General features: G+C 37.3%; 1 protein-coding gene and 1 long non-coding RNA gene across 2 annotated transcripts; both read left to right on the top strand.

The window, feature by feature from the left end:
- Window positions 1-616: 616 nt before the first annotated feature.
- Window positions 617-1,895, top strand: LOC149049457 (uncharacterized). The gene is made up of 3 exons (XR_016183266.1): window positions 617-751; window positions 1,547-1,608; window positions 1,759-1,895. It is a non-coding gene; the product is annotated as an uncharacterized LOC149049457 (long non-coding RNA).
- Window positions 1,896-2,738: 843 nt separating this feature from the next.
- On the top strand, window positions 2,739-18,585 carry LOC113680763 (uncharacterized). Its single transcript, XM_089194991.1, has 16 exons — window positions 2,739-3,261; window positions 6,701-6,949; window positions 7,595-8,381; window positions 8,853-8,936; window positions 9,061-9,404; window positions 9,498-9,770; window positions 10,025-10,163; window positions 10,585-10,840; window positions 11,416-11,921; window positions 12,561-12,685; window positions 13,007-13,145; window positions 13,673-13,752; window positions 14,309-14,377; window positions 14,764-14,859; window positions 15,334-15,541; window positions 16,838-18,585. Exons 1-16 carry the CDS (start codon window positions 2,854-2,856, stop codon window positions 17,347-17,349), a joined length of 4,275 nt encoding a protein of 1,424 aa, XP_089051117.1. The 5' UTR covers window positions 2,739-2,853; the 3' UTR covers window positions 17,350-18,585.
- The last annotated feature ends 495 nt before the right edge of the window (window positions 18,586-19,080 follow it).

The following is a 19,080-nucleotide window of genomic DNA, read 5'->3' on the forward strand; positions in this document are numbered from 1 at the left end:
GTTTCCTTGTAAATGCGTACATCGTTCTGTTACTATTGTTTGTTTGTTTAAACAGCATTTTGTTACACTCTTTAAACTTTTAACTTTGTATTATTCAGAACTGAAGATGACACAAGAACTGTCGAAACATGTTTTTAAAAAGTGTCGTTCATTTTCTAAAATTTGATATATATCTGCTTCTATCCAGACTTTGTGGCATATTTCCTTACTTCATATTTTCCTGAAAGTTATATATTTAAGTTCATATGAAACCTATACCTTGTCGGTCAAGGCCACAAGGGATATCATCAGCCCACCTTACGCTAAGATTGTCTCAGTGTGACCTTTCCGCTTGTTTAATGAGACTTGAGCGCGTAGATTACGAGCTCGAGAGTTCTATCGTGAGGTAGGTTAATGGCGTTTTGTCCTCGTTACCAAATACATATAGAAATAGAGAGCGACCTAACTGTTTGTCCCTCTCTGTTCCCTAGTATGGAATTAAGTGGCCATTTAGATTGCATAGTTTTGTGATAGAATACGAGTAGATTTATATTGACTTTGGGAAAATTATGATTCCAGAAAACTCATTGGTTTTCTTATTGTCTGTGGAGGCATATTCTTACTGCAATTTTTAGCCCTCCTGTGCCATCGTGTTCAGACGTTGATTCTATTTTTGTCACGCACACCTTGGACTGGAAATAATAGAGAAGATGAGGAGAAAAAATAGAAGGAAAAATGACGAAAATGATATTAGTTGGGGAAAAATAGGAAAGTAGGTGTCATTTCACATGCTTGATTTCTTGGTAGTTAGTCATTTCAATAAAATTGACTGAACAGGCACTGAGGTATAGAAGAAGCTCGTTTCAATGCAAATTCAACTATTATTGTCTTTAGGCACTGATTATGTTAACCATACGCTTTATATCAAAAGCCAAATAGCACTGTAGATAGTATTTGTGCTGTAAAAAGCAAAAAAAAAACAACACAGGGAATCGAAAAACCCTATTTGCATAATTGAAGCAGTTTGAAGATAAAAGTCTAGTGTCACATTATAAATCCGCAGGTTAACAATTTCATCTGGGCTTTAAACTTAGAGATCAATTAAATGACATTGACAAAGATTTGATACCACATTGTCAACACCATAATTTTATCCTTTACTTGCTCTATTGGGTCCCTCGATTATGGTTGTATTAAAATATTAAAAATATATAAAGTAACTTAAAATATATAAAGTAACTTAAAATAGATAAAGTAACTTTAAATATATAAAAATATATTAAAATTATTGTGACCAAAGTTATTCATTACAGAAAAGAAAAGGGACATCGAAGATAATTCGTCCAGAAATTCCTGGATGGCGACAAAAAGGAGAGAACAATCGATTAAATAATCATAATAAAATATTATTGTTTCGCTGATATTTTCCGATTTCGGTTCAAGAAATTTGCTATTTAAAATTGACATCTGAAAATGTGGAAATTGAAAGCGAAGCACTCCTCAACAACGCAAACATAGTTACTATGTTGAGATGCATGTCCAGAATTTATTTCGCTTATCCTTTTAGTATCGCAGGATTTTGAAGGGAGATGACTCTTCTGGAGGCTGTACAACCTCTAAGGAATGGCGGTATTTGGGAGATTTGTAATTTAATCGCTTTTACTGACTTCGTTTCATCGTGACAGCTCATCCAAGGTTGGCATGGTGTTTTGACAAAAACAAAAACGTGATAAATTGATCATTGACTGCTAAATACTATATTGTTGCATTTATTTGTAGAATAACCACGGGCATCAGCAGACCGTACAAACAGGGTGATCAATATGAAATTGATGCCACCAGAATGAGCCAGATATCTCTTATCTGCAGTTGGATGTGCTAAAATAAAACGTTACAAAACCATATTTATGATCAGTCGTTGTAACCGGTACCTGCGCGATGATTTTTTTATTCAATGGATGTGGTATGTGAGCAGTTTTGTTCGGAACGAACTTTATGCAGGAGGTTATTTATTCAAATATCAAATTCAAAAAGAGCAACCAAATATTTATAATGACTATATTATCTGTATTACTATATTATCAGTATTACAATCACTGTCATTACAATCACTGTTATTATTCAATGTTATTCTTAGTAACATTAATTTCATCATAACTATTACATGACCTCTTCGCGTGCGTTTGTGTCCCCTTCTGATCTTGACAAATTTTCTTCTTAACCAAGCACGTGAGTCATATGGGCAAGCAAAGTCTTATATCTGAACTGAAAACTTAGACTCGCGGAGGATTTCAAGGCTAGGCTGTTATTAATTTTTAGATACCTTTTCCACGCATTGTATCTTCTAAACGCACATATCTTCTTAAACATGTAAACATCGTAAACCTATGTTATACGCAAAATGAAGATCTATTTCAGGGGTTATGTGAATTTTTTTTCTCTGAGGCATTTTTTAGCAAACTTGAATAAAAGCCTGTCATCACCTAAGTCAGACAAGGAAGTAAATCATAATTCAAGCTGTTTTTAGCTTGCTAGAAATAGAAGATCCCTCTTATCACCAATCACGCAATTTTCTGTTCGTAAACAGTAATACAGTCAAACTACGATATTACTGCATTCGTTCCAACATCTTAAAAAAAAAAACAAAAAAAAAAACACAATCATTCCAGCTGCAAAATTGACCTTGTATCTATGCTTTATCCGACTTGCTCTCCTAGCAATACTAAAATGATAGACAGGCCACGTTATATATGACATTTAATACTTGAACTTGAGATTTTAGCATTGCGTCTCTTTAGCTTGAGCCAAGCTACGAAGAAAAGAGCGCGATAAAGGTGTTTTTTATCAATCTTTAAAACCTTCGGCAGGGATAACATGTCTAATATGACCCCGGATGAGCATAACGGGAAGAAATTCAAATTCACGGCAAACAAACGATCGAGGCCATCGGTGCCTAAAAAGAGCAGCGACTCCAAATACGGTGTATTCAGATGCGCCATAAAATGGCTAGTGGCATTCATGTTATATTTGTCTGTCTTGACGTGTCTTGTTACCAGCAAGATTTGTTGGTTGGTTCTCGGGAAGCAGTTGAAAGGTTTCAATGAATCTACAGCGAATTCCACCCTCGCAGCGGAATATTCTTCCGAAATAAACAAACAGGCATTGTTTTTTATGCTTGTTCTGGCTTTGATGATCCCAGAAGCTGCCTGTTTTATACACGCAAGTTTGACAAGTCTTGGGAAAAAGCATCAACCATGGCCAACAAAAAGGGCATCTATGCTAGTAAGTTTTTATTTCTCTTCTAGTCGTTATAAAGCATGTATTTGAGGGCTACACATGCCTACTTGCCTTAGTGCAAATATGCAATTATATAAAAGCCTTCCAGAGTTAATGAAAGCTAGAAGTTAAAATCACAAATTTTGGAAAGCTTTGGGTTGGGCTATCATATAATTATGATGGCATGACCCGCTAGACTCGAACAAAAGATGTTGAAACTATGAAACAAAGGAAACATAATTTAACGTCCTGAAATGAGCTTGCTCTTTGATTTATTGTGAATGCATAGAATCGTAAATATCTCGCAATGCCAAATTATAAGAGTTGCTGATAGTAGGCAACTATCGTCTTTATTAAGGCTAGCGTAATGACTCACTGGGTTCCCAAAAACTCTTAAGAAGTAAACAATGATACTTATTTCACGTTTTTACCGAATTGCCACATCAGCAGACCAGGAGTCTTTTCATCCTAGGTTTTCGTTTGTTTTGTTCGTTTGTTTGTTTGTTTGTTTTGCTGCTGTGATTGTGATGCTGCTGTTATTGTTGTTACTTCCTAGCGCAGGTTTTTTTATCAGAAAATACAGGAATTTAAGATGACCAGTTGTTGAAAACTTCCATCTTAATAGAGAGAGGAGAATGGCTGCGTTCTCAGTGCTGCATTCATTTCCCTCCAAGTCATTTTAACTATTTAATTTGATCAGATTTGCTGATTTTTACCTCTGCTTTACATTTCTCCAAACGACTTTATGTTTTGAGTGCTACTGCAGTCGGAAAGTGCTTACTCTTTATAAGAATTTGGATATGTTTCAGTTGAGGCTAACTCCTCGCAAATATTGCTCGCAAGTATTGCTTGCAAATATTCCTCACAAATATTGCTGGAAGTCAGGTACTGCTTGTGAGTGTTTAAATTGCAGAAGCACTTTTCCAATCGATGTATAGATGCTCAAAGACATGACTCTCCACAGGGTTTCAGGGAATAAGGTGGACGCACGCACTCGGCACGTTGTAACACGCTCGCACGCTAATGGCATGACAGGCTTACTGTGCTGATATGCGCATAAAAACAATTGATTATGGAAGCGTGTTCCCAGCCATTGTCCATTTCTGGCTATCACGGTAGAACTTTGTTTCTAGAACGTGCTAGCTCTTTTTTTTTTTTTTTTTAACACGCTTAGTTCCTTTGTTTCCATAACGCGCTCGCTTATCTTGTACAACCCAGCTCGCTTTGTTACTTGTGTTTTGTCAGCTTCTTGGTGGTGAGAATGGTGTTTGTAATGTACATTACTTACAGAATATAGGCGAAAGCGAAGAAGATCTTCTGTCCTATCCGGAAGTTGTAATAAAAAAAGAAGCATTAAATTACTTTTTTAAAACTAAATTCTTACCTTGTAAAATATATTGAGAATAATACATGGGCGCGAGTGGATATGGAATTTCTCTTCGACTTGAACACGCGAAGAGAAATTTCATATTTACAAGCAACCATGTAAGATTTTTTTTATCGTATAAACACACTAGTCTTTTACTGACAAGAAAAGTCAAGTTAATCAATGAATGAGAATAAAAGGATCGACAACCCCCGAGCACAAAAAAAACGTCGGCGTTAAGGCTCAAGTGAGAAAATGCGTTGAAACACTAAAAAAAAACAATGAGCGTAATGTTAAAGACCCAAAATTCTCAAGTATTAGGTCGGTACTTACCGGAAAAAGAAATCTTTCAAGTACGCGACCAAACTCGGCCTGTGGCAAATCTTCCAGTTGTCGATTTTCGTTCTCAGCCGCGAGAAATGCCATCACCAAAGCCGCTGAACACGTAACGTTCGGTTTTTCTTTCCGTATTTTGATTTTCTTTCCCCTCTAAGAAAGTTTGAACGTCACTGCCTGTAAGCGATACGGATTTTTCAGTGTTACAGGAGCCAGAATATGAAAAAATTCTGACAAACGACCTTGGATTGAGAATGGTGACGGCTTTGTCTTTCATTCATCAACCTGACAGTGTGTTTGGCGATGTCAGACACAAGTGAAGAAATACGATATTTCTCACGTATGTTGTCACGGTTTTTCTCAGGGCTGGAAATCCTTGTATAACAGCGTAGTTTATATGATAAAAATCCTTATCGCTTCTCGCTCTGAATAAGCCCAGTACCGAATCTTTGCGAATACTTTAGCAACAGATTCCTGGCTCCCTGTACAAATCGACAGCAACTTTAACTTTAAGAGGCTTGTTATAAAATTGGCACGGTCACTGTGTTGGATCGAGCAAAGTTGCGAGCACGATCTTAACACATTCCTTTGCCTCTACCTAGACACATTCCTTTGCTTCTACCTTAAAACGGAGCAATGACTTGAATTGAAGAAGCTGCCGTATGTTTGACCAAGTATGAAACAAGTAAGCGAGTTCTGAGTTCTAAATCACTGGCGATCTTATTGACTTCATTTCATCTCAGCATCGTCCAAAAGCAACCAATCCAGTTGTAAAATCGATCCTCTAATTCCAAGCACTATTTAGGCAGCATTTTAATTATTCGAAGGGCAAGGTCAGTTTTGACATTCAACGATAAAAGTAGGTATTATAAATTGGCTTCTCTTCATTGCCAAACAACGGGAAAAGTGCGAGAGAGACCCTTCTCAATGCCTAAAACCATCAGCTACCTCGAAGGATAAGCCGAACTAAGAATGCATAGTAGTCAAATGATCAAAACTGTCCGAGTCAATTATGAGCAACAACTTAAAAAGTGGTGGATTGATTTTCTTGTTGAAGTGAATATCTGTTTCTGAGAAACACTTTGTACAGAAGCATGGAACTGCAATGGCATCCAAATATGCAGGTAGTTATGCTAATTCAGCTATTGGGTTATTACATATAAAACGAGAAATCTGAAAGTGCTGTTGAGCTCATGTTGTGGTGGAGATGCACAGATGACTGATTTTTTCATCTTTAGACAAATGGTTTACCCAAATCGCTTGAATTTACCGAATTTAATTTCACAATTAAGTCAAAACACACGACGTTATCATGGAACACGACCTAAATATCTTGTACATTGCAATGGACATTCACGATGGGTTTCTATTAGTACGGAATTAAAAGGGCAACCCACAGATAGCCATCCTTCGTTGCCATTTTAAAGTTTGTACCTGGCTTTCTGTAAGAGGGTAATCCCCCTCTTTTAACTAGCAAAATCTTATCAATATAGCGCTCTACAGTCACCTCGTACGCGGTCTTAGTTTAGCCGGCGCAATGAGCTATTTTTCCATAACAATGTTGAGAAGTGACAGTGTTATTGGAACCATTATCACTGAGTTTGATCTCTGAAAGTAATGTTTGTCGCTAAATCAAAGTTATTGGTTATAAGACTGGTACTCTTTTTTGTTCTTCTTTGTCATTCACTAATGCCCTCATTTTGACCAGCCTCTGATGAAAAGTAATTTTCTTCACACTTGCAGATTTTGGTTGGTGGATTCTTTGAAGCTTTCTCCCTTTGTCATATCACAGTGGTGATGGTGACAACGCTGCCAGTGAGCCCTGACTTTCTCGTGGTGCTCATGTGCAATATAGCCGGGTTACCGTTAACGTTACAGAAAGCCTACAGAAAATTATGCCAACGTGACCATATAACAAGTGTGTGGGATACCATGAGATCATTAGTGTCTACCCTTTTTTTTCTTGCTGGCAATATCATGCTGTCTTTAAAGGTAACTTTTAGAGGCTTTGCGTTTTTATCTTACTACTTTCCTAATTCTTGTATTAAGTGGGGGTAGTTGTCTTGCAGTCAGACTGCGATAAATCTTTACTGAAGAGCTCATGAGTAATCGAACATAGAAAGCGAATCTTGAAATAATAACTACGCGTTTCTCTTTCCCTTTCAAGGATCGGGTTTCCTGGCTCAGAAGAGTTTTTATAAAGTGGGCTAACTCTAATGCGTTTTAGTCCGTGATAGATCTTCATCGAAGTGGTCAGGAGCAATTGAACATAGAAAAATTAATCATGACATCACTGAGCCGAATCCTTTTAATCAATTGGTCGTTGTTCAACTTTAGATTTCGTTCTAGGCCGCCGTTCATCATTAAGGGATGTGAAGGTTTAGTCCATTTCTAATGCCTCAATACAAAGGACTCAGTGCTTGTTTTCGACATTGGCAAGAAATGAACAAGAAAGGAGCCTTTTACCATGAACTAAATACTTTTGTCAACTATAAGGCTGCATCTGGTCTTGAGTCTGAAGAGTATGAATGACTTATGAAAATCTCATAACGATTTCTTTCTTTTTGAAGAAAAATTTTACAGTGAGGCTTTTCCGTAATCATCAGGCAAGAATTTTCTTCTATGTTGTTTCTAAAGGTGGCTGACCTGCAAGGAATAATTTTGGCTCAACTTTCCCTTTTCCTGCTGTCAATTGTTTGGTCACCTACGTTTAGAGAATTCCAAATTCAAAATACGCCTAGTGAGGAAGATAGAGAGACAGGAATGGAGCACAGCACTGATGCTGTAAAGGAATGCGTTGATACGTTACAAAAGCCAGGAACTAATTCGAAATTCAGACCGAAGGAGACGCTCACGAGAAAGCCTGTATATGAAGAAATGACTAGTGATATCAATAACAACAGTAAAGGATCCTCGCAGAGTGAAACCGGACCTCCCAAGTTGACCAGAACAGCTCAAGCGAAAACGGCCGTTATTTCTTCCCTTTGTAAACTATTCTTCATACCTTTAACGGCAGTTGCATTTTCAACTGTTTATGACATTGTGAAACTTAACACCTTTGAAGGATTTAAGGCCATAACAACATCAAATCCGTCATTTTTATACTTCATACTCCACATTTTGACCAGCTTCTTTTGCTTCCATTTTGGATGGATCGCGTGTTCTCTTCGTATGCAAAGGATTGGATTGGCTCTTCCCTTGACACTAGCAACACCAATCACTGTCATCATAACCCAGTTTAAAGGGTTTTGCGAAACAGAAACAATTCCGTTACCATGTGCATCAGGAGACATACACTATGTTCTTGGTGCGGGACTCCTTCTGTGGTTAGCACAATGTTTGGGAACCACGCACTACCTTTGGGAAAGTCCAGGAAAGATATTGGGAAAAGTGTGCGACTCATTTTGGATTCCTTATTATAATGGTAAGTCTGTTACAAACATTTCCTTATCAAAACTGAACTGCTTTCAATTGTATAACTTATTGACTTTTTTAAACCTTTAGGCTTATTTAAGGCTCACATGAATTTCAATAGATAATCGGAAAGTTATTGAAAACGAAAATTGACCAGAAAAGTTCTTTTTGGTTGTAAGCAGATACTGGTCTTGTTTTAAACTTAGCTGAAGCGTAGACCAGTACGTGCATCTTAAATCACACTTGTACTACCATCTTTTTGCAAGGTGAATCAAATGGCTCTTTTTTAACTGATTGCGATGTTCAGTGTAAGAAATTTATTCGGATCAATATCAGTATCTGGGCAACTGCCCACCTACCCCTCCCCTAACCCAACAACAGTCTATTGAAAACAAGTTAGCGTTAATGTTGGGTTAGGGGAGGGGTAGGTGGGCAGTTGCCCAGATACTGATATTGATCCATTTATTCTTTATATTTTCAGGTGTGTGCCTTGAACAGAACTTGTTGACGAACAAACGAAACCTCTCATTTGATGAGGAATGCTCTTCACAGGAAAATGCATCAGGTAAAAAAAAGGACTTCTTTTATATTTCTAAAGATATTTGGTCTAATTTTCTTTTTCTTGATGAAATTGTCAAAATGCTAAACATAACAACGCTAAGATGACCAGAATACGAATTTTTCATCAGCTTCTAACCAAAAGGACAGTGGATTACATGTGTTCATCTGCACTACAATGTATCACGAGAAAAGGGAAGAAATGGAACAACTTCTGGAGTCAGTTTACGATGTCCTCAAAAATAACAAATCAGGGCACCATTTTGAGGCACACGTGTTTTTTGATGGGTGCCTCAGGACAGAAGAGCTTAACAGCTATGTACTTCAGCTGGCTTCATTGGTGAAAAATACTCTAAAAGTGAAAGAACTCAGTGACTGTATTAAGGTTGAGACCCACTTTGGTATGCAGCTTAAGTGGAAACTTGAGTTAGAACGAGAGACATCCTTCACAATACACTTAAAAGATAATGCAAAGGTAACTAATTCAAATTTAAGAATTTTGATTTGGTTCTTTTCACGAACGCATTCAGGAGAGAGCTCAATTTTTTTGTTGTTGGTCCAATCACAGGTGAAAAATAAGAAGAGATGGAGCCAAGTAATGTACATGTCCTACGTTCTGGATTTTAAAATCATCACAAAAAATTTAGAAGACGACCAGTGCTTCATCCTCGCAACAGACGGCGACGTTAAATTTACTCATGAGTCTGTTGAGGCCTTAATTGATCAAATCTGCGAGTACCCTGGAACTGGTGCAGTATGTGCTCGGACCTATCCCCTTGGAAAAGGACCTGTCTATTGGTATCAAGTATTTGACTATGCTATTGGCCACTGGTTCCAAAAGGTTTGTGTATGCATGTTAGCCACAATGAGGGTACAATGATTACGTTTGACAGATTTAGCTCGGCCTAAAAGTGTATCGCTGAATGTTTTCCCACCTTGCTAATCTGAGACGTAGCTCAAAACAACCCGTTTTGAGCTACGTCATGACCCTTTCTCTCATTCTTAAAGTTTTCAACAGAACTCTTAAAAAGGAGCAGAAAGGAAAGATAAAAGATAAGAAATAATCCATTAATTAATACGCTATTTTGATTTTAGGTGACCAATCATATGCTTGGCTCAGTCCTGTGTTGTCCCGGATGTTTCAGCTTGTACAGGTGCAGGGCTGTGAGGGATGTTTTGCCAAATTATGCCACCTGTGCAGACACCGCTTTTCAATGTCTTACCAAGGACATGGGTTAGTCACTATTTCATCACTATTTAGCTTTTCAGAGGGCCGCGGGGTTGTCTGTTATTTAATTACTAACTGACTTACTTATCTACGTATTAGCTTGGTAGCTTGCCTGCATGCGTGCCTGTTTCCTTGCTGGCTTGTTTTCATACAATCGATTTGTAGAAGCGATAAAATAGCACGGATTCTGACGTTTCCTTCCATTCCCGTAGACCGGGGTGAATCTCGAAATTAAAACATCAATCGGCATTTAGAGCGATAGTCCAGGTTTTTTTAAGGACCCGCTGGAAAAAAAGATTAATGTAAGCTGTTTCTAAAGAGCACAAGCAAACCGAGATTGAATTTTTTTTTTCAGAAAGAATCTATTTATCAATCTATCATTGTGTGCCGTGATTTGTCTCATCTAAGTTGCAATAATTTTTTCAAGGGGAAGACCGCTGGATGTGCACACTGATGATACAAAATGGCTGGCGATTGACATATTGTGCTGCTGCAGAGAACAGTACTTATTGCCCAGGGAGTTTTGATGAGTTCTATAAACAACGAAAACGATGGGCGCCATCTACACTAGCCAACCTCGTTCTACTTATTACCGAATGGAAGCAGACATTGAATAACAACGAGCATATTTCTTTATTATTCATTGTTTATCAAGCGTTCCTTGTCTTCTCCACAGTAATTGGGTAAGTTATGCCCATTTGTAAACTTTATCAGAAACGTTAAATATTGGTGTAAGTAACTCTAAATTTAAGATTCTACTTATTTTTATCGAAGTATTATTCATCAATCCATTTCTGTGTCATTGAGATTTTTTTATCTCCTTGCCATTGCCATGAGTCTGCCGACAAAAACACCTTTTAAAGTTCTTCGTATTCCTTTTCATAGACTGTGCTCCGTAACTTTTTAATGCGGCACGAAAAGTGGAAACGGAATTTCAATCCGGTTTTAAAAGTTATGAAAAAACGAAGAATAGAAGTCATAAATTCTAATTTCTTCTAAGCGAGCAAACCTGCAAACGCAAAGAAAAGCAGTGGTAAGCCATTTAATGAAAAAAAAAACATGGATCTAGGGAATGGCATTTAGAGTGCTTTTTTTCACAGTATGAAAAAAAGTTGAACTAGATTGCACTTTTCTATTAGTATTTGAAAAATAATTTTGCATTGAGGAGCACGATTTCATCTATTCTTACCTTACTTTTTTTTTTCTTGACGACAACTCAGTAAAGTCCATAATTATAACATAATTCCCTTTATTTCAGAGGTTCCACGGTCATTTTGGTCATAGTGGGTGGAATGGTACTTGCAGGTGTTCCAGTCAACCACATAACAACATCCGTGCTCCTTAGCCTTGTTGTTGCTGTTTACGTCTTAATATGCCTCTACACTCCCCCAAAGTGGCAGCTTAAAGTGTCAAAGATACTGACATTTTTTTTCTCAGTAATCATGTGCACTGTGGCGGTCGGATTGGCTGTCCAAATTTCCAACGATTTAAAGGAAAGGAAAGTTGAGCCAACTGTGGCAACGACGATGCAGATAGAAACGACATCGTTAACAACGACAACAAAACCTTTAGAACACCATCTTCCGGCGGGGGTGAGCAGTCTGTACCTAGGTGGACTGATAGCAATCTTTGTAGTCTCTGCTCTCTTGCATCCAAGAGAAGTTACCTGCTTGTTTCATGGAATTTGGTACTTCCTCTGCCTTCCATCTGGCTATCTTCTGTTAACAGTTTACGCTATCTGCAATCTAACTGACAGTTCTTGGGGTATGTTGTCTTTTTCTTTTGATCTTCACCTGAATTGTTAATAGGCGTACTTTTCTAGAAGACTTTCGTGCATATGAAAGCGGGAAATTTCCCTTGTGAACCAGTGAAGTTCATGCATGTTTCAGGCTTTTAACGAATTAACAAAGTCTCTTATGAAGGCTGTTTTCTGAAACAGTCAGGATCGAATTCCTAAGCCCAAACGTACTTATCTACAATTAAGCTTTATAGACTCGTGGTTGCTGTGCACTACATTGCAAGGGCTTGGGAGAGGCCAGGCTTAACAATGGAAACAAGATAAGATATAAGATAGGTGCCCTTTAACGAACCGTTTTCTCTGAGTACACAATCTCGATGCTTCCCCTTTAGTGAGAAATGATTGATACACTGGTAAAAAACCAAAAATAAAAAGGTTCCCACATCTACTTGACACCAATTTGCTGCGCTTCATTGTGAGAATTTTGTTAGTTTTAAATTATAGCAATTTCCAAATAAGCCCGAGCATTTTGTACCCCTTCCACTTCATCGAACCTCCAGAAAACTAAATTAGTTGAGAGGTGGAGATCTGTTTGAGAATGTTTATCTATTCACTCGTTTTTCATCTCGATCAAGCTTTGTTAAGTGTTATATTTGTTTGGTTAGGAACAAGAGAAGAAACCTCAGGAAATAAAAGCAGCCAAAATTCATTATGGGAGTATTACTTATGTTGTCATTGGACCAGATCAAATAGGGGTGGAGATGAGAGGAAGAAACTCTCAGATTCCAAGGTAAGCCGTGCGAACTAACTTTACAATGACATAAACACAAAAGAAACACGTAAGGGAGGACTTTGATCGACTAAGGGCAATTGCAACTTTTTATGTGGATAATTGAAAGAACACTTTATTCGTGTTATCAGGCTTCTTCCTTCTATTTGTTATTTGGCTTATTTAACATTACATGGCAGATTTTATAAAGCAAAGAAAGGACACTTGAAATATAAAGAAAGTCGCAAAACTTCCATGCGTGTTATATTTTAAAACATCGAATAAGCTATACATCGTCATCGTGAAAATAATAAATGGTGACGATTCGGGATGAATTTTTAGGAACCAGGACCATCAGGTCTTAACACGAACACAGGGTCGGCAGAACAAGAAAACAATGAGGGAAATGCGAAAACCACGTCTGTGGAAGAAGTACTCAGCAGTGAGGCCAAAGGTGAACTCGACGTAACCCACTCAACAGGTAAAACAAGATATTCTTTTCGTCTTTCGAATAAATAGATTAAATAAAACTTCTGTCGTCAAGCTTAAAAATGTTACCTCAAAGGAAATCGATGCAAGGTTAGATAATCACAGCCTTCTTTGTGATAACCAAAATTTTGGTTTAAAAGGTCAGTGCTGAAGTATTCTGTATTGAGGCTGACGGCAAAAATAATCGACAAACTGAAAGGCCAAGTCATTGCAGAATAGTATGAACTATAATTACACTTTTTTGTTTACCAAAAGTCAAAAGTGAACTATAATGCCATGTAACCTTGATCGTTTTGTTAAAGCTGAACAGTTTTATAGTGATCTCTAGAAGATGAAAAAAAAAAAAAAGATTTATAGTTTCAGGAACGATACAGGTTAACAACAGGGGTGGCGGTTCTTATCAATAATATCGTAAATTTTGTTACAAGCCAACCTTTCCTCATAGTTAAAATTATATAACTATTTCCTACACCATCAACTTCAATAATTAACAAAAATAAATTCTTTGAACTCTTGAAGCGATGAACCTTTCAAAGTCGAATGACGAACACATACCCAGTGAGCAGTTGGGAGATTTCCTAGGTGAAATCAAACTTGAGGTACAAAATCTTAAATTAGTTGAAATAATGCTAAATTAATTATATATCTTCATACAATACACATTACCTTATGCACAATGAAACTTACACAAATCATGCAGATATATGATAATATTTAATAACGTGAACTGAAAAGGACTCCAAAATTCGCAAGAATGATACGTATAAAGGCGAGTACAAGTCAAAACTGACTGAACATAGGAGCAAACTCTACAATCAGAGCTTGGCGAGAATTGTAAAACTTACAGCTTAAACGATTAAGATGATTTTTCCGATTCGTTACCCTTATGTTGAAGCAAGAAAAAATAGGGGAACAGAAAGGGAAATTTGAGCGTTGGTTCTGATGAGTCATTTCTCTCAAGCTTTTTTTAACTAAGGGGTGGAAAGGTCGTAGTTTTTCTCCTTGTTTCAAATTTTGTGGACTGTCTCTAGACAAATACCGTGATTGGCGTGTTATCGGCGTGGTATCGTCTTTTCAAATTTTTTTAAATTCAATTTTTTTAGTTGATTATGATTTTGATTTTAGTATCTGATTGATGGGCTTTTCTCTTCTTAGAAATATTACCAACGTTTCTTTGACAATGGATATGAATTTATAGACGACTTGGTCGGAATAAAGGAGGAAGTAAGTTTGACTTTGGTATAGTTCAGCGGAAGTGGCACTTGTAATGTAAAAAGATACACACATTCCAACGCATGTATCAATTACTTATTTGGAAAAGGTTTTAAGAAACTATAAAATCATGCAGACTAGCATTAAAAAGCGTTGAATTTTTTCTTTTTTCAAAAGATTATCCAAATGATATCCATACATATACTAAAGCAGTGGATATCGTATGAAGGAGCGCTTTCATTGGCCACTCAAACTCCGAATATCCTTCTCTTTTCACATCCGAACAACCCGTGGCATTTGCACCCCAAAATATTGTAATCGCTGCAGGAATAAATGAGTTAAAATCATTTCTTTGTGCTAATCAAAAAAAATCCATACATTTATCTTTGATCTGCTAGGATCTTGAGCAGATCGGAATCAATGAAGAGGATCGTTCAAAGCTCATGGAGTATATCAAGAGGATTCCTCAAGATGATTCAAAGCAAGAAATACCAGTAAGTTTCCTAAACGAATCATAATTCAGGAAGCCAAGATGTCTTGCCAGAATCGTGGTCGGCGTTTTGGCCTCTTCGAAGACATTTTGCAAATGGTTGGATTACCTTTGAAACACATGAGGTGGTCATCATCACCAGTTAACCCAATGACTTCTTTGGAGTGCAAAAACGAGCCATGGTGAAAAACTGAAATTTCACAGCTGTCACTATGCTACGGACTGTTTATTGAGAAAACCATTCTTATTGTATTGGAAAACCAAGGATTTCATTAACACAATATCTTACAGTTTAAACAATAGCGTTTTAAAAACAATGCTTTTTTTAAGATTCCAGAATTCACATATATCTGAAAATCTGCTTTTGCATTCTTGTTCCAACTGCCAATAAGGGAAGAAACAAACTCGATAAAGATACTAACTACAACGAATGTCCAATGGTGAATGCTGATGTTCCTTGATTAACCTTTGTTGTCAGGAAAACATTAAAGGCTGGTTGATAAAGTACCATCTCGAAGATTATCATTCCAAATTCGGTGAGAAATTTAAGCATCTATGGCAACTTCAAAAGTTGAAAAACGAGCCCAAAAAGGATTTCAAGGAATCCGCAAGGAAAAATTTTGGAATCGAAAAACCAGGCCATTTTAAAAGGCTGGTTAAGGCTGTTTGCAGTTTACAGGTGAAAGGTAAGCAAAGCTTAAATCATTGCAACGTAGTACTCTTCTAATATTCTGCATGATGCGGTTGTTTGCCAGGACCTTTTCATTATCCTTGTTTGACGTAGCGATGGTATTAGAGTTGCACTTGTGATGATTCATAGGAAAATATATTCGTGCTTCGTAAGCATTGTACTTATTAACTGATTAAATAATTAGTTCAACAACCTACCACCACCCATTTGGGAAAGGTATTGTTATTTCGGAGATTTCTTTGTCTGAAATGTTTGCAAGCCGACAGCAGCGGTCAATCTAAGGTTGCATTCCTTTGAAATGATCCAGCTCAGGTTTCTTTATCAGAGAACACTCGGATCATGATGCACAGAAAAACGTTTTTCGATTGCGTAGTATCAATAAACATATTAATAATCAGCGTAAACTTTTAGCGTGCGTGAGAGCGGAGTGCAAAGTTTCAGAACGGAAATATCATGGCCGCTGAGTGTAGCGCAGTTGTTTTTCGTGAATAGAAAAAATTACCCATGATTGAACGACAGTTAAAGCGAGCAGTCCCAAGGAGGCTGCAGCAACTGAGCGGATAGAACCAGCCGTTTCTGAAAAAGACCACAAATTACTGTTTGAGGAGAAATTACGAACGAGAGAGAATTGCCAGACTCATAAAGTAGGAATGTTTGGAGGGACAGCTTCCCTAACATTCCTCCGTTCTTATTCGGCGTCCGCATGCAGCCTTGCCTCAGCTGTACTGATGTCATCATTTGTTACTCTTTTTTCAATTATCACTATTTCTTCTTGCTGATTCGTAGCGAGGGCTAACTGTAATTTGCACAATGAAACAAAAAGAATCGTCGTTTGCGAGCTCAATTCAAAGTCTGTAATTTACGAGAAACCTTTGCTTATTTTAATTACCACGACTGTTTCATTTAGTTACCGACGAGAGCAACTTTGCTCTTGGCCCCGTTCTCGAGCCTTAATTTCGACACTAGATCTTAGACTCGTGAGAACTTGGAAACGGCTATTACACCCAGTTTTGATCATCACATATGGCAAGGTTTTGGTAATTTGGTGTGTACAAACCACTTCTTCACCTTTTCTGATAAATTTCCATCAACATAATACTGGTAGAAACAGGGCTAAGAAGTTTGTGGCAACAACTGTAACGTCCGAATTTATTTCGACGCCGTTTTTTTCTTTTAGTCTAAGCTGCCTCCCCACGTTGCGTTATGGTTCAATCAATATTTTGCTTACTTCGTCCGCTCTCGTCCAAGTAGACTGATTTGTAATAACCCAGTATTATTGTTTCATTTTCAGGACACGTACAGATGACAATCCTCAGCACGGAGCATACACTGAATAGTGTTCTGCCTGTCAAGCGTGATAGCAAGGACTATCCTGAAGACGAAATAACCTTCTGGAAAGAATTAATTGAAGAAGGATTTCTTTCTCCGCATAACACAGCTTTAGCGTTCACGTCTTCTCCCGAAGAAAACCTCCGGAAGCTTAGAACAACAGCGCTGTGGGTATTCAGTGTCAGCAACATGTTTTGGATGGTACTTATACTGACGCTGGTAGAAAAGAGAGACCTCAAGATTTTAGGGCTCGATGTCATCGCACTTAGCTTCCTAATCACCTATGGGGGGATAATCTTTGCCCAGTTTTTAGCCCTTTTGTGCCATCGTGTGAAAACAATAATGCATATTTTGGCACGCACGCCATGGATTTTGCCTATAAAGAACGAGACAGAAAAAAATGAAAGAATGAATGAAAAAAGCGTTTTGCAAAGCAGAAAACATAGGAAATTGCATCCTCTTTCCTATGCTTAAGATCTTGTATTGTTGGTCAGTTATTCAACTCGTCCAATTTCTTTTAATTATTATTATTTCATTCTCTTAAGACCCTGTTAACATCCGGTCTAAATTGTTGTCAGTTTAGAGACATAAATTTCCTTTAATTTGGTTTAATTCTAGATTGTTAAGGAAAATGTCGAAAAGTTTTTAATTTACTTTCAAATTCAAAAACGCGTGAACTCTTTGATTTGATTCTGACAGGTGAATACTGTATCGACCAATCATGATACAGATCAGGAAACGCCAATACAAATCAAAACCATTACTTCAGTATTTACTGCTGTTGTTTGCGGTTTTGATCTGTAACGCATTATTGGCTATTTCCTCGTAACTTAGCATCATTCAGAGATAATTTTTGAGTTCAAAGACTTACTGTAAGTCTCTGAGTTTTTCTTGATACCTAATCACTGCAAAAAGTGAACACGAGCATAGAGTTTTTGTTAGTAGTGTTGATATTAGTATAAGCACCCACAATGTAATAAGTGTGATTCGTTTTCCCAGTCATCCTATTTTGCTATTTTCTCTGTCAGTTTATTGATTATCTGAACAACAGCAAAGAAAATTATCTTTGTGCCAGAATTTCGTAATTAAAAAATAGTTCTAGAGAGATTAATGACCAATGATTGGCCAAAATCCTGACTTTGAAAAGAATTTATCGGCCGTGAACTTGGCTGTGCTAATGTCGTATGCCACCTCATCTTTTGAACCGACTTCTCGAGTCTTGCATATTTTCCAGCAAGGGATTTTTTCCGTTTAAGATGTAGCAAGAGTAGTTATCTACTTTTTTCGTATCGCTGATAAAAATATATAATTCAACGTAGAAACTGCGGAACTTTTGCTAAGGTCAGCAAAGTGTAAGTGCTTCGCTTACCAGTTGTTATTCAACTAGCCGTATACATTCGTTGTTTGATCATTAATTAGTGTCATACTGTAACCGTCACTTATCCTGGTCTTTTCTTTAGTTGTTTTCAATACCTGCGTCGTTTTGAATGTGATCAATCTGAAAAACGCAATTCTTTCGAAATCAATCGTTCTCACTCAGTTGGAATGTATTAGATAATCCATAACATTAATTATCTAATCCTTTAGCGTTATAGTTCAGGCTTAAATAAGACTACATCGTAAAGCTTTTGTTGAAAACACCAGGGGCACATTAAGGCTACATCTGACTGCATATTGGTTACATGACTGTATTAAAAATAACGTTGAAGCCAAGTCTTTGTGGACCATACTGTCTCAAAGATATTCAACAGCCCTAATAGATTCTGACCTTCGCGCAAACAGCGAGTGGCTGTTCCTCCAGTAAGAGCCTTTGCAAAGAGTACATTACTGAGTTTTTCCTCTGTTCTCTCATTTATATGAGAAGGCAAAACTTATTTTCACAAAGAGCATCTAATCCTAAAAATCCATACAAAGATGTTATTTTTCTTCTTCCAGCGAAATGACTGTCATCGTATAGTCCAATTGTTCGGTTGAGATTAGTCCTAACAATTTTTTTCTTTCTTTCGGATGTTGCTAGCGCCCATTGGTTCACGCTTTTTCTATTCGAGGCAAGAAAATCTCATGAATTTTTATTTCCATCGCCAGAACTTGTATGATGTTTGCCAGAAGTTAAAGAGTGTCGAAAAATTGAGTTATAAATAGTTGAAAGTGATGATCTATAGCTATTCAGTGATACTCATTGTTCCCTGGAAATTTACTCCCAGT

The sequence above is a fragment of the Pocillopora damicornis genome, chromosome 2, assembly GCF_964200805.1.
Source record: "Pocillopora damicornis chromosome 2, jaPocDami1.2, whole genome shotgun sequence".
Lineage (NCBI taxonomy): Eukaryota > Metazoa > Cnidaria > Anthozoa > Scleractinia > Pocilloporidae > Pocillopora > Pocillopora damicornis.